This window comes from Clupea harengus, chromosome 3, assembly GCF_900700415.2.
Source record: "Clupea harengus chromosome 3, Ch_v2.0.2, whole genome shotgun sequence".
Classification (NCBI taxonomy): Eukaryota; Metazoa; Chordata; class Actinopteri; order Clupeiformes; family Clupeidae; genus Clupea; species Clupea harengus.
The window spans coordinates 18,603,353-18,618,230 of record NC_045154.1 but is presented as its reverse complement, the minus strand read 5'-3'; the positions used below and the strand labels follow the sequence as shown (position 1 = coordinate 18,618,230).

Genomic DNA, 14,878 nt, shown 5'->3' with positions numbered 1-14,878 from the left:
GTACATGCGGGTCTCCCACGACACCAAGCCAGACAACCTGCTGCACCTGATGGTGAGGGAGTGGCAGCTGGAGCTGCCCACGCTGCTCATCTCCGTCCACGGCGGCCTGCAGAACTTCGACATGCAGCCCAAACTCAAGCAGGTGTTCGGCAAGGGCCTCATCAAGGCCGCCGTCACCACCGGTGCCTGGATCTTCACCGGCGGCGTCAGCACAGGTGAGCTCAGGTTTGAAAAAAAGTCACCTGAACTACGGCACACAGAGATGGGCTATTCAGAGCAAAAGTACCATAATCCTTGCGGTGTGTGTACATTTTTATACATACTGTGTACAGTTATGAGGTAGACAAATATCTAGGCTATCCATGTAAACATAGATAAAGCTTAGGAGTGGGTTAGCAGATGAGACTCTCGGCTGGATAACGCTGTCACATCCCAGAATTCCTTGCAAACATTTAACCTCTGCCGACTCTGGGTTTAATCCCCTGAGCATCTCATCTGTAATATGTGGGAGATGGAGGGGGGAAGACAGCATATGGATTAGGATTTCAGTCAGGAAAGGCATAAATCCACAGGGATAAACACACCAGAGGCGCACTTTAACATTCCCCATGTGTGTGTGTGTATGTGTGTGTGTTTTAAGGTGTGATCCGACACGTGGGCGATGCCTTGAAAGACCACTGCTCAAAGTCCCGAGGCAAAGTGTGTGCCATCGGCATTGCCCCCTGGGGAATCCTGGAAAACAAAGAGGACCTGATCGGCAAAGACGTAAGTCTGGGAGAGTCACTGCATCTCAAAACAGGTGATAGAGAACCCAGCTGATAGAGAACCCAGCTGATAGAGAACCCAGCTGATAGACATCCTAGCAGAAGGTGGGGGGGGTTCATATGAAGAGAAAGCCTCATGTTTTAGATTGCCTTTTAGATCAATATTATTATATACACTCTGCCCTAAGCCACTGAAGGTCAAAACAGCTGATATAGAGAATCCAGTTGCTGTAGTAGCTGTACCAGAGAGTAAACAATCGGTACAAGAACAATAGCACACAAGCTGAAGTGTTTTTATGTGAATGTGAATCAAAATGGGGTGCCAATTCAACCCTCGTGCATATAGTATAAAACCTAATGTTGCAGATTTCCACATCCAACAGAAAAATGCCTCTGAGTCCATGCATGTCTGACCCCCGTGTGCTTCCCCTGTAGGTGACCAAGCCGTACCAGGCCATGTCCAACCCCCTCAACAAACTGGCCGTGCTCAACAACAGCCACTCTCACTTCATCCTGGCCGACAACGGCACGTGTGGGAAGTACGGCGCCGAGGTGAAGCTGCGCCGACAGCTGGAGAAGCACATCTCTCTGCAGAAGATTAACACCCGTAAGTGAGCCCGCTGCGACCCCCCCCCCCCCCCCATCCCCTTAAGAGGCATATCAGGAAGGCTTAGCACATGAAGGCTTGCAGATGCACGGTAAGGACATTACTGATGTCTAAAGTGTAAGCATTCGGAGCTCAGGGAGAAACTCAGCACCAGGAAGATTAAAGATATGGGGTCAATTCCCAGAAAGCACAAGCACTCACGGCGCGAGGGCTTTTATCGTACCCCAGCAATCGGTCCGGGATAAAAGCATGGGCCAGATGCAGATGTGGGCTGAGAGGGTTTCAAATTGGCCGACAGAAGCCACAGAAGCCACTGAAGCCATGACCCTTTCGTAGTTTTGTGTGTTTTTTTTTTGCCTGCTAGTCAGTAAGAAGTAAGAATTTGAGCTGTCCAGATAGGCACACAGAGAAACCAGTCTAGACCTGGACTTTCTCCATCTCATGCTGGTCGGGTGCGGGCAGAGACTCTTCAAGGTGCGACCTGGTGGTGGTTTATCTGCATCCAGTGCTGGTGGGTTGTGGACACATCTGGAGGTTGTGTGGACGGAAACCACTCTAGCTGTGACCTGTGGGTTTCCCTTTGTCATCCTATGCCTGGGGTTCCTCATAAGGCAGGGACAGCAAAGGGATGCTCAGCTGTCACCACTCACTTCTGGGCCCAGACTCCTGGACTCCACGCCATGTCACATCCTATCATGTCACATCCTGTCATGTCCCGTCACAGTGGACCCGAGAGTACATCTGCTGTGTGTGATAACTGTTGGTCAGAGCCTGTAGGCAGGCACATGTTAGTGTTTGTATTTACATGTATTTATTATTATTATTTATTAGAAATGGCTTTTATCCAAAGCGACTACTACAAAGCGACTACAGTATACTACATATATATACACATAGTATACTACAGATATAGATGTTTTTCAGTATCAGTATATTCCCAGGGAATTGACCCATGACCTGAGTCTTGTTAGCACCGCGCACCTTGTTGAGCTCTAGGAACAAAAGTGTGTTTGTGTGTGTGTGTGTGTGTGTGTGTGTGTGTGTGTGTGTGTGTGTTAGGCTAACCAAAAGTTCAGTTCCTTGGGAGCGTATGTACTGGTAAAACACATATCTGTGCTATTAAAGAGCACATCCTGTGTGTCGTGTGTGTTCCCCTGTGTGTGTCGTGTGTGTGATGACGTGTGTGTTCCCCTGTGTGTGGTGTGTGTGATGACGTGTGTGTGTGTTCCCCTGTGCGGCAGGTCTGGGCCAGGGTGTGCCTCTGGTGTGTCTGATCATGGAGGGTGGTCCGAACGTGATCTCCATCGTGCTGGAGAGCCTGAGGGAGGATCCACCTGTGCCCGTGGTGGTGTGTGACGGCAGCGGGCGAGCCTCCGACATCGTCTCCTTCGCCCACAAGTACACAGAGGACGGGGGGTGAGAATATGGCCCTATTTTTTACTCAGACATGCACACACATGTATACACACAGACACACACACATTACACACTCTCTCTTACACACACATTATTTATGCCTTTTTCACTCTCTTAACCCCTTTCTGTTCTGCCTGCCCAGGTTCATCAGTGAAGATGCCAGAGACCAGCTCCTGGTGACCATTCAGAAGACCTTTAGCTACACTAAGAGCCAATCACAGCAGATCTTGCTGATGGTCATGGAGTGCATGAAGAAGAGGGAGCTGGTGAGTAGCACACACTGCTGTTACACAGAGGCTACACTGTTAGAGATGCTACACTATTAGAGATGCTACACTGTTAGAGATGCTACACTATTATTGATGCTACACTATTAGAGATGCTACACTATTAGAGATGCTACACTGTTAGAGATGCTACACTATTATTGATGCTACACTATTAGAGATGCTACACTGTTAGAGATGCTACAAACAACACATATCATAGGTTACATATGGCTGATTTTGCTAATGGTAGCTCAATAGCCATAGCCTTTTTTCTACCCATCGTCCGTAATTATGGTACTTGGAAAGATACAGTTAGCTTCCCTTTCTTGCCTTCATGTGAGCTTTAATGTATGTGCAATCATGTCATTTAAATTCACTTGAAACATCCATATCAATAAATGTCGTCCTGGCAACCCCATACTCGTCCCGTGTTGTCCTTCATTCAGCGCCTTCATTCATGTGGGAATAAAGTTGGTCCTCATTGTGTTGTTCTCCTCATATTCTGAAAACCCCAAAACTCTTGAGCCTTGTATGTTGTCAAACAATGGTCACGTGTGTGTGTGTGTGTGTGTGTGTGTGCAGTTTTGTGGGTGTGTGTGTGTGTGTGTGTGTGTGTGTGTGTGTGTTCTTAACCTCCTCTCACTCCATATCTCCTGTCCATCAGTTCAACCTCACTTAAGCTCATCTCTCTGCATTATCCCCTCAATCACCCATGGCTGGTACACACACACTCACACATTGCTTAGCACATTAAAGTAACACACACACACACACGCACACATATCGCCGTCCAGCACCTAAGACTCCGGTCCCCGGTGCATCAGTCAGAGAGCATCAAGCCTCTAAGTGAAGGGGGTTGGGGTGGGGGGTGAGGTGGTAAAACACACCATGACCATATTGCTGTCTTCACACTCAGCCGATTACCACACCGGGGGCTCACTCTAAGCACCGTGGCCCTGGTACACACACACACACACACACCACTCTAAGCACCGTGGCCCTGGTACACACACATATACACACACACACACACACACACACACACACACACACACACACACACACACACACACACCACTCTAAGCACCATGGTCCTCGCCTCTCAGCTCCGCCCTGGGCATGGCAGATTCCTTCTGTCCCCTTGGAGTGAGTGATCAGGGAGAGATGTGATGTGATGTGATAAGTAATAAGTAACGGGGCCTGGGTCAGAGAGAGAGGAGAGATTATCTCCTGCCGCTCCATACATCTGGCCACTGGAGCTCAGGCTGCTGCCACCTGTTACCCCGTCCCCAGACACCGTGTACCCATCAGCATCGCCACGGCAACTGGCACAGTGAGGCGGGCATAGCCCTAATCCCTGCAGACTCAACCTCTCTCTTACTCTCTCTCTCTCTCTGTCTCTTTCTCTCTCCATCCCCCCCTCTTTCTCTCTGCATCTCTTCTCCCTTTCTGTCTCCTTCTCTCTCTCAGTCTCCCTCTGTCTCCATCTCTCTCTCTCTCTCTTCTCTTTCTCTTCTCATCTCTCCAGCAGTGCCTCCGTGGTGTATTAAAGCACATATCACTCAAGTAGGGCCTCCGTGGTGTATTAAAGCACATAATACCTAGGCGATGCAACCTTTTAACATAAGCCAAGATAAGACGTGCAAACATACAGGATGTATATATGCAGAGCCTGTGGTGTGTGTTAAAACACCCAGTAAATATGATTGACACAGCTCCACTTTCTGACTGAGAGGGACAACTAGGTCTGCCATAGTAGTTGGCCACACTGGTTTGAAGGCAGCCTAAAACATGAGCCCAGTGTTGTTGAGGTCGTGTCCCTCACTCCCAGTCCTGTGACAGTCATGTGACAGCAGTCATGTGACAGTCGTCTGCTCTGAGGTCATCCGCAGCTCAATGCTGCCACAGTTCTCCTCAGCATTCCACAGGGATGGAGACTGGAGAATTGTGTTTTGTGATCCAGAAATAAATGACGGAGTAAAAAGCATCAATTCAGAGTGCGGCATGCCCGTCGTCTTCAGCACCACGTCGGTCTCATTACTGTCCCGCACAGGAGACAAGGGCTGGTGTGTCCTGAACGAGGCAGATGTTGACGCTGACCTCCACGCTCCCTCCCGCTTCTGTATTTCAGACATTGAAACCGCACCTCATACCATGCGGCACCCATTAGCGCTGCCTACCAAGCCTGTCCAGCACAATACCTCACAGCCACGCCGAGCTAATCTCATTTAGCACTGCAGCCCATGAGACTGGGCACGCGGGATAATTGCATAAGGATAATACATTTGATACACCACGCAGCTGCAAACACAAAGCATGCACTGTCACTGGGGTTTAACGGGTGAATTAGGTGTCTGTGCTTGGCACGAAAGGTTGAGTGCTGATTGGATAAAAAGAAAGCATGTTAACTGTCACACTTTTGAGCAAAATGTACATTCATCAAAATGGCAGCATCCTTTCAGACTTTTTAGCTCCTATTCGGCCTATAGGGTGTTAATATCATGTATTGGATTGACTAAAATGTAACTATTTGAGGCGAGGTTTGCCCCAAGAAATGAAGTTTACAAAGACATGATGGAGATTATAGCAAGAGACCCTGAAGTTTACAAAGACATCATGGAGATTATAGCAAGAGACCCTGAAGTTTACAAAGATATCATGGAGATTATAGCAAGAGACCCTTTCCTCACTTTGATCTCGGCCAGTGACGGCTGCTCTCTGGACAATACTTTACTCAGGTCATAGTTGTTTACTCATCCATTTAATTCAGTTCATAGTTGTTTACTCATCCATTCATTCATTCATTCATATTTCTATCCATTCATTTCAATTCATTAATTTAATGGACACAGGAATAACCCAAGGAATACTGCACAGTGATGTAAATGGCAAAACCATCATTTGTAAAACATCACCTTGAATGTTGACTGAACGACAGCCCCTGTGCTGCAGCAGCCTGAAGCTTTATTATGTCCTCACCTTGTCTGGCGTGCAGATCACAGTGTTTCGCTTGGGTGCGGAGGGACAGCAGGACATTGAGATGGCCATTTTGACCGCTCTGCTCAAAGGTAGGTCACCCCAGTCACACTAGCATCCTGGGATTTAAGGCCATCAATCTGCTGGAAAGGTTAAGGGGGGGATGTTTATCACATGAGGTAAAACAGAATATCATGTTAAGCTATTTGTGGTCTTGGGGTCATGAACGTGACAGCACATTCAGGTATTGTCAAGAAATGAAAAAGAGAGATTATGTGCAGAGGCAATTAAAAAAGGTAGCGTGCTATATCATACTGTATCTGTGTCCGCTAAGGTAGCGTGCTATATCATATCTGTGTCCGCTAAGATAGCGCGCTATATCATATCTGTGTCCGCTAAGGTAGTGTGCTATATCATATCTGTGTCCGCTAAGGTAGCGTGCTATATCATATCTGTGTCCGCTAAGGTAGTGTGCTATATCATATCTGTGTCCGCTAAGATAGCGCGCTATATCATATCTGTGTACACTACAGTCTTTATAAAAATGATGACTAAGGTGTCCATGGATTTATGTATGTGGTGTGTGTGTGTATATGTGAGTTTGTGTGTGTATATGTGTGTGTGTGTTTGTATGTCTTGTGTGTGTGTGTGTGTGAGAGAGAGATGCATTGTGTGTTAACTTGTGCGTCTGTGTGGCTGCTGAGGCGGTGTTAATCTGTTTGTATTGATCCATTCCTATTTCCATCCGGTTTCTGTTTCGAACCCAAGGCACCAACGCCTCTGCCCCAGACCAGTTGAGTCTGGCTCTCGCCTGGAACAGGGTGGATATCGCACGCAATCAAGTCTTCGTCTACGGACACAACCTCCCAGTGAGCACCAGCATTGTTACAACACAAAGTCAATGATACCTAAATTAGAGTGCTTTTTAACTTTGTGTAGCTATAGCTATAGAGCACACCTTTGACTTAGTATTTAATGGCATCACACCTTTGACCTCTGACTAAGTATTTAATGTCGTCACACCTTTGGAAGTTTATAATGCGAACATGAATAGTAGTGGAATATTATCCCATAGTCTTTCATGTCCAAAAGAAAGGAGGTTATGCCATTAGTAGTGCTGAATAAGTTAATAAATGTCATTTTTGAAAATAAAGTTATGAAGTTATTGCGTGCTACATGCTATATGGGGTCAGAGGCCAGAGCTACATGTATAAAAGCTACATCTCTGCTTGTCTCACTAGCCTGCTAGTGCCATAGCGTTTGTGCTACATCTCTGCTTGTCTCACTAGCCCCCCAGTGCCATAGCGTTTGTGCTACATCTCTGCTTGTCTCACTAGCCCCCCAGTGCCATAGCGTTTGTGCTACATCTCTGCTTGTCTCACTAGCCTGCCAGTGCCATAGCGTTTGTGAGCGCCGCCACACCCACCCAGGATAAGCCAAAGAGCCCCAAGGTCAAGGTCAAAGGTCGGGGCAAGAGGGGCAAGGGGGGGAAGGCCAAAGTGGAGCCCCCAGTGGAGACTGACCCCAGGAAGCTGGAGCTGCTCAACTGGGTAAGGGGGGGGGGGGGTGTGTGTGCGTGCGTGTGTGCGTGCGTGTGTGCGTGCGTGTGTGCGTGCGTGTGTGTGCGTGCGTGCGTGTATATGCATGTGTGAGTGTGCGTGTGAGTGCGTGTGTGTGTGTGTGTGTGTGTGTGTGTGTCACAACGGCAATATATATTATCTTCTAGATGCGATGGTTCAGGGCCTTTTGTCATTTATTACTGTGTGTTGCTTTGTCAATCCTGAATATAATAAACTGTCCACTGTCCATGTGTATGCATGCTCACACACATCTGATCACTCCAGGTGAACTCACTGGAGCAGGCCATGATGGATGCCCTGGTCCTGGACAGGGTGGACTTTGTGAAGCTCCTGATCGAGAACGGAGTCAACATCCACCACTTGCTCACCATTCCCAGGCTGGAGGAGCTCTACAACACAGTAAGCCCAGAGAGAGGGCCTCACCTCCAAACAAAGACACACACACACACACACACAGACACACAGACACACACAGACACACATACACACACACAGACACACAGACACAACAGACACACACACACACACACACACACACACCACAACACACACACACACACACACAGACACACACAGACACACACACACAGACACAACACACAGACACACAGACACAGACACAACACACACAAACACACAGACACACAGACACAGACACACACACACACACAAACACACAGACACACAGACACACACACAGACACACACAGACACACACAAACACACAGACACAGACACACACACTCACACTATTTAAGGTCACAAGGAATGGACGCCTCACCTCCTTCACCAGCGGCCTGTGGAGAGGGCCTCACTGTCCTCCTGGACCTCACTAACCCTTATAAACCTCTCATTTAACATGCCTTTCTGGACTGTACATGCAGTGTGTTATATCCAAGACTCTCATTATACTCCGGTCTTGTTTTCGTCAACAGAGACAGGGACCTGCGAACACTTTGCATGTAATTGTACGAGACGTGAAGAAGGTGAGCGGGGGGTCATCCTAGCGCCCTAGCTGATGACTGTGGAGAACAGTAATTAACCAATCAGCTGAAGATTCACTTTTCACACTCACAATGATCGTCAAAAGGCTGCATACTCTACGCTATTTGCACAAACTTCTCAGTGAAAGAGACATAGTCAGTTAATCAGTTTTTGTTAGACTTGTATTATCTGTATAGTTTCTAACACTACATACTGTATACTTACACAACACAGTATAATGGGTCATGATGATAAGGAATGCCACATCAGATATATTGAACAGAATATATTTTATATTGAATATATATTAAATAGAATGCTTGCCTTCACTGCTGGCCTTCACTGCTGGTCATTTGCTGCTTTTTTCCTTATTTTAGGGGAACCTCCCCCCAGATTACCAAATCACTTTGATTGACATCGGACTGGTGGTGGAATACCTGATGGGCGGGGCTTACCGGTGCAAATATACCCGGAAGGGCTTCCGTGCCCTCTACAACAACCTCTATGGGCTGAAGAGGGTAGGGTGCCCATCCGTGTGTGTGTGTGTGTGTGTGTGTGTGTGTGTGTGTGTGTGTGTGTGTGTGTGTGTGTGTGTGTGCGTGTGTGCGTGTGTGTGTGTGTGTGTGTGTGTGTGTGTGTGTGTGTGTGTGTGAAGGGCTTCCGTGCCCTCTACAACAACCTCTATGGGCTAAAGAGGGTAGGGGGCCCATCCGTCCTCACTCATGTCACCTGCTGTCAACTCTTAGACCAGTCTGTGCCTAAAACAGTATGACTGCCTTTAACCAGTATCTCATTTTTGTTTTTTTTTCGCAGCCAAAGGCCCTCAAACTCTTGGGAATGGAGGTAATTACATGAAGCTTAAAGTTCATTCTTAGTTAATTATTCAGTTTTGTATGTTGGAGTAACTCTAATGAACAATGGCATGTGCCATGTGAGTCTAAACTAATTTAGTGCTTAGCTCAACACTCTTGATGGTTTCTAGAGCATGATCTCTACCATCACCCACTAATAACCGTTTATCAGTATACCTATCTAATAGTTATTAGTTATCTGTGTAAAATGTGCCTAAGGTGTTCTTGATTAACTTCTTTAAGATATAAGTGTGATATAACAGTAAGAGCAGCCTTAATACCTGTGTAATACCCCCCTGACGTGACTAGGATGACGAACCGAGGGGTAAAGGGAAGAAGAAGAAGAAGAAGAAGGAGGAGGAGGTGGACATCGACGCGGACGACCCGGAGGTCAGCCGCTTCCCGTTCCCATTCCATGAGCTGATGGTGTGGGCAGTACTGATGAAGCGCCAGAAGATGTCGCTGTTCCTGTGGCAGAGAGGGGAGGAAGCCATGGCTAAGGCGCTGGTGGCCTGTAAGCTCTATAAAGGCATGGCCCACGAGTGCTCGGCTAGTGAACTGGTGGACGACATCTCCCAGGACTTGGAGAACAACTCTAAGTGAGTGTGATGGGGAGGAAAATATAGTAAATAGCAGAAATGTTTGTAAGTAATTAGTTGTAAGTAATATGTATGTTGTATGTATGTATGTATGTATGTATGTATGTATGTATGTATGTATGTATGTACGTATATAGGCCATGTATGTTTCTGTGTTTAGTAAGCTGTTTTTCTTCATTGCCTTCTCATTGTCTGTTGAATATAAGACATGTTGTACGTCATACACCACTAATGATGTGTATCATGCTGTACATAATACATCATACACCACTAATGATGTGTATCATGCTGTACATAATACATCATACACCACCTAATGATGTGCATCATGCGTTACGTCATACACCACTGATGATGTGTACCATGCTGTATGTCATACACGTTTTACTCAGACTTTTTTATCATAACTGACACACAAGCCCAACAACATGTTTTACTCAGACTTCATATCATAACTGACACACAAGCCCAACAACATGTTTTACTCAGACTTTATATCATAACTGATACACAAGCCCAACAACATGTTTTACTCAGACTTTATATCATAACTGACACACCAGCCCAACAACATGTTTTACTCAGACTTTATATCATAACTGACACACCAGCCCAACAACATGTTTTACTCAGACTTTATATCATAACTGACACACAAGCCCAACAACATGTTTTACTCAGACTTTATATCATAACTGACACACCAGCCCAACAACATGTTTTACTCAGACTTTATATCATAATTGACACACAAGCCCAACAACATTCCTCAGGAATGTGTCAAAGCTTCCCTCGTTTAGGGGAGTTATGGCCCCTGGCGTTTAGGGGAGATATGGCCCCTGGCGTTTAGGGGAGTTATGGCCCCTGACATTTAGGGGAGATATGGCCCCTGACGTTTAGGGGAGATATGGCCCCTGACGTTGCCTTTAGGGGAGATATGGCCCCTGACGCTGCTTTTAGGGGAGATATGGCCCCTGACGTTTAGGGGAGATATGGCCCCTGACGTTGCCTTTAGGGGAGATATGGCCCCTGGCGTTTAGGGGAGATATGGCCTCTGACGCTGCCTTTAGGGGAGATATGGTCCCTGACGTTTAGGGGAGATATGGCCCCTGACGTTTAGGGGAGATATGGCCCCTGACATTGCCTTTAGGGGAGATATGGCCCCTGGCGTTTAGGGGAGATATGGCCCCTGACGCTGCTTTTAGGGGAGATATGGCCCCTGACGTTTAGGGGAGATATGGCCCCTGACGTTGCCTTTAGGGGAGATATGGCCCCTGACGTTTAGGGGAGATATGGCCCCTGACATTGCCTTTAGGGGAGATATGGCCCCTGGCGTTTAGGCGAGATATGGCCCCTGACATTGCCTTTAGGGGAGATATGGCCCCTGACGTTGCCTTTAGGGGAGATATGGCCTCTGACGCTGCCTTTAGGGGAGATATGGCCCCTGGCGTTTAGGGGAGATATGGCCCCTGACGTTGCCTTTAGGGGAGATATGGCCCCTGGCGTTTAGGCGAGATATGGCCCCTGGCGTTTAGCGGAGATATGGCCCCTGACGTTTAAGGGAGATATGGTCCCTGACGTTTAGGGGAGATATGGCCCCTGACGTTTAGGGGAGATATGGCCCCTGACGTTTAGGGGAGATATGGTCCCTGACGTTTAGGGAGATATGGCCCCTGACGCTGCCTTGAAGTCTACCCAATGCAGAGCACGTGTGATGGAGAGAGCCAGGCTATAATTCTGATACCTGATACACAAGCCCAACAACATGTTTTACTCAGACTTTATATCATAACTGACACACAAGCCCAACAACATGTTTTACTCAGACTTTATATCATAACTGACACACCAGCCCAACAACATGTTTTACTCAGACTTTATATCATAACTGACACACAAGCCCAACAACATTCCTCAGGAATGTGTCAAAGCTTCCCTCGTTTAGGGGAGTTATGGCCCCTGGCGTTTAGGGGAGATATGGCCCCTGGCGTTTAGGGGAGTTATGGCCCCTGACATTTAGGGGAGATATGGCCCCTGACGTTTAGGGGAGATATGGCCCCTGACGTTGCCTTTAGGGGAGATATGGCCCCTGGCCTTTAGGGGAGATATGGCCCCTGGCGTTTAGGGGAGATATGGCCCCTGACGTTGCCTTTAGGGGAGTTATGGCCCCTGACGTTTAGGGGAGATATGGCCCTGGCGTTTAGGGGAGATATGGCCCCTGACGTTTAGGGGAGATATGGCCCCTGGCGTTTAGGGGAGATATGGCCCCTGACGTTTAGGGGAGATATGGCCCCTGACGTTGCCTTTAGGGGAGATATGGCCCCTGGCGTTTAGGGGAGATATGGCCTCTGACGCTGCCTTTAGGGGAGATATGGTCCCTGACGTTTAGGGGAGATATGGCCCCTGACGTTTAGGGGAGATATGGCCCCTGACATTGCCTTTAGGGGAGATATGGCCCCTGGCGTTTAGGGGAGATATGGCCCCTGGCGTTTAGGCGAGATATGGCCCCTGACATTGCCTTTAGGGGAGATATGGCCCCTGGCGTTTAGGGGAGATATGGCCCCTGACATTGCCTTTAGGGGAGATATGGCCTCTGACGCTGCCTTTAGGCGAGATATGGCCCCTGACATTGCCTTTAGGGGAGATATGGCCCCTGACGTTGCCTTTAGGGGAGATATGGCCTCTGACGCTGCCTTTAGGGGAGATATGGCCCCTGGCGTTTAGGGGAGATATGGCCCCTGACGTTGCCTTTAGGGGAGATATGGCCCCTGGCGTTTAGGGGAGATATGGCCCCTGGCGTTTAGGCGAGATATGGCCCCTGGCGTTTAGCGGAGATATGGCCCCTGACGTTTAAGGGAGATATGGTCCCTGACGTTTAGGGGAGATATGGCCCCTGACGTTTAGGGGAGATATGGCCCCTGACGTTTAGGGGAGATATGGTCCCTGACGTTTAGGGGAGATATGGCCCCTGACGCTGCCTTGAAGTCTACCCAATGCAGAGCACGTGTGATGGAGAGAGCCAGGCTATAATTCTGATACCTGATACACAAGCCCAACAACATGTTTTACTCAGACTTTATATCATAACTGACACACAAGCCCAACAACATGTTTTACTCAGACTTTATATCATAACTGACACACCAGCCCAACAACATGTTTTACTCAGACTTTATATCATAACTGACACACAAGCCCAACAACATTCCTCAGGAATGTGTCAAAGCTTCCCTCGTTTAGGGGAGTTATGGCCCCTGGCGTTTAGGGGAGATATGGCCCCTGGCGTTTAGGGGAGTTATGGCCCCTGACATTTAGGGGAGATATGGCCCCTGACGTTTAGGGGAGATATGGCCCCTGACGTTGCCTTTAGGGGAGATATGGCCCCTGGCCTTTAGGGGAGATATGGCCCCTGGCGTTTAGGGGAGATATGGCCCCTGACGTTGCCTTTAGGGGAGTTATGGCCCCTGACGTTTAGGGGAGATATGGCCCCTGGCGTTTAGGGGAGATATGGCCCCTGACGTTTAGGGGAGATATGGCCCCTGACGTTGCCTTTAGGGGAGATATGGCCCCTGGCGTTTAGGGGAGATATGGCCTCTGACGCTGCCTTTAGGGGAGATATGGTCCCTGACGTTTAGGGGAGATATGGCCCCTGACGTTTAGGGGAGATATGGCCCCTGACATTGCCTTTAGGGGAGATATGGCCCCTGGCGTTTAGGGGAGATATGGCCCCTGGCGTTTAGGCGAGATATGGCCCCTGACATTGCCTTTAGGGGAGATATGGCCCCTGGCGTTTAGGGGAGATATGGCCCCTGACATTGCCTTTAGGGGAGATATGGCCTCTGACGCTGCCTTTAGGGGAGATATGGCCCCTGGCGTTTAGGGGAGATATGGCCCCTGACGTTGCCTTTAGGGGAGATATGGCCCCTGGCGTTTAGCGGAGATATGGCCCCTGACGTTTAGGTGAGATATGGCCCCTGACGTTTAGGGGAGATATGGCCCCTGACGTTGCCTTTAGGGGAGATATGGCCCCTGACGTTAAGGGGAGGTATGGCCCCTGACGCTGCCTTGAAGTCTACCCAATGCAGAGCACGTGTGATGGAGAGAGCCAGGCTATAATTCTGATACCTGATACACAAGCCCAACAACATGTTTTACTCAGACTTTATATCATAACTGACACACAAGCCCAACAACATGTTTTACTCAGACTTTATATCATAACTGACACACCAGCCCAACAACATGTTTTACTCAGACTTTATATCATAATTGACACACAAGCCCAACAACATTCCTCAGGAATGTGTCAAAGCTTCCCTTGTTTAGGGGAGTTATGGCCCCTGGCGTTTAGGGGAGATATGGCCCCTGGCGTTTAGGGGAGTTATGGCCCCTGACATTTAGGGGAGATATGGCCCCTGACGTTTAGGGGAGATATGGCCCCTGACGTTGCCTTTAGGGGAGATATGGCCCCTGACGCTGCTTTTAGGGGAGATATGGCCCCTGGCCTTTAGGGGAGATATGGCCCCTGACGTTTAGGGGAGATATGGCCTCTGACGCTGCCTTTAGGGGAGATATGGTCCCTGACGTTTAGGGGAGATATGGCCCCTGACGTTTAGGGGAGATATGGCCCCTGACGTTGCCTTTAGGGGAGATATGGCCCCTGACGTTGCCTTTAGGGGAGATATGGCCCCTGACGCTGCCTTGAAGTCTACCCAATGCAGAGCACGTGTGATGGAGAGAGCCAGGCTATAATTCTCCATGCTATCTAAATGCAATGTGAAGGAAGTTATTGCACTGACAATAACTTACCGGTAAATGCTATTTTCTAATAA

The 14,878-nt window shown here is 48.4% G+C and overlaps 1 protein-coding gene and 1 long non-coding RNA gene across 6 annotated transcripts in view; one reads left to right on the top strand and one right to left on the bottom strand.

Moving 5' to 3' along the window:
- Positions 1-14,878, top strand: part of LOC105892398 (transient receptor potential cation channel subfamily M member 1) — a 44,097-nt gene that overhangs the window by 17,422 nt on the left and 11,797 nt on the right. For 4 of the 5 annotated variants that reach the window (XR_004163408.2, XR_004163410.2, XM_031564843.2 and 1 more), the window contains exons 5-17: positions 2-215; positions 641-765; positions 1,200-1,371; positions 2,613-2,787; positions 2,930-3,053; positions 6,052-6,124; positions 6,801-6,901; positions 7,418-7,582; positions 7,877-8,011; positions 8,548-8,598; positions 8,974-9,114; positions 9,410-9,439; positions 9,757-10,046. Coding sequence is in view for 3 of the 5 variants with exons in the window: in XM_031564843.2 (XP_031420703.1) it covers positions 2-215; positions 641-765; positions 1,200-1,371; positions 2,613-2,787; positions 2,930-3,053; positions 6,052-6,124; positions 6,801-6,901; positions 7,418-7,582; positions 7,877-8,011; positions 8,548-8,598; positions 8,974-9,114; positions 9,410-9,439; positions 9,757-10,046 (1,796 nt within the window). In the remaining 2 variants the exon portion in view is untranslated. Of the gene's footprint in view, position 1; positions 216-640; positions 766-1,199; positions 1,372-2,612; positions 2,788-2,929; positions 3,099-3,166; positions 3,475-6,051; positions 6,125-6,800; positions 6,902-7,417; positions 7,583-7,876; positions 8,012-8,547; positions 8,599-8,973; positions 9,115-9,409; positions 9,440-9,756; positions 10,047-14,878 lie in introns of those variants that run through there. The other variant, XM_031564845.2, reaches the window with a different exon arrangement.
- On the bottom strand, positions 11,729-14,307 carry LOC116220013. Its single transcript, XR_004163411.1, has 3 exons — positions 14,172-14,307; positions 13,086-13,229; positions 11,729-11,934 (listed from the first exon to the last, which is right to left on the bottom strand). It is a non-coding gene; the product is annotated as an uncharacterized LOC116220013 (long non-coding RNA).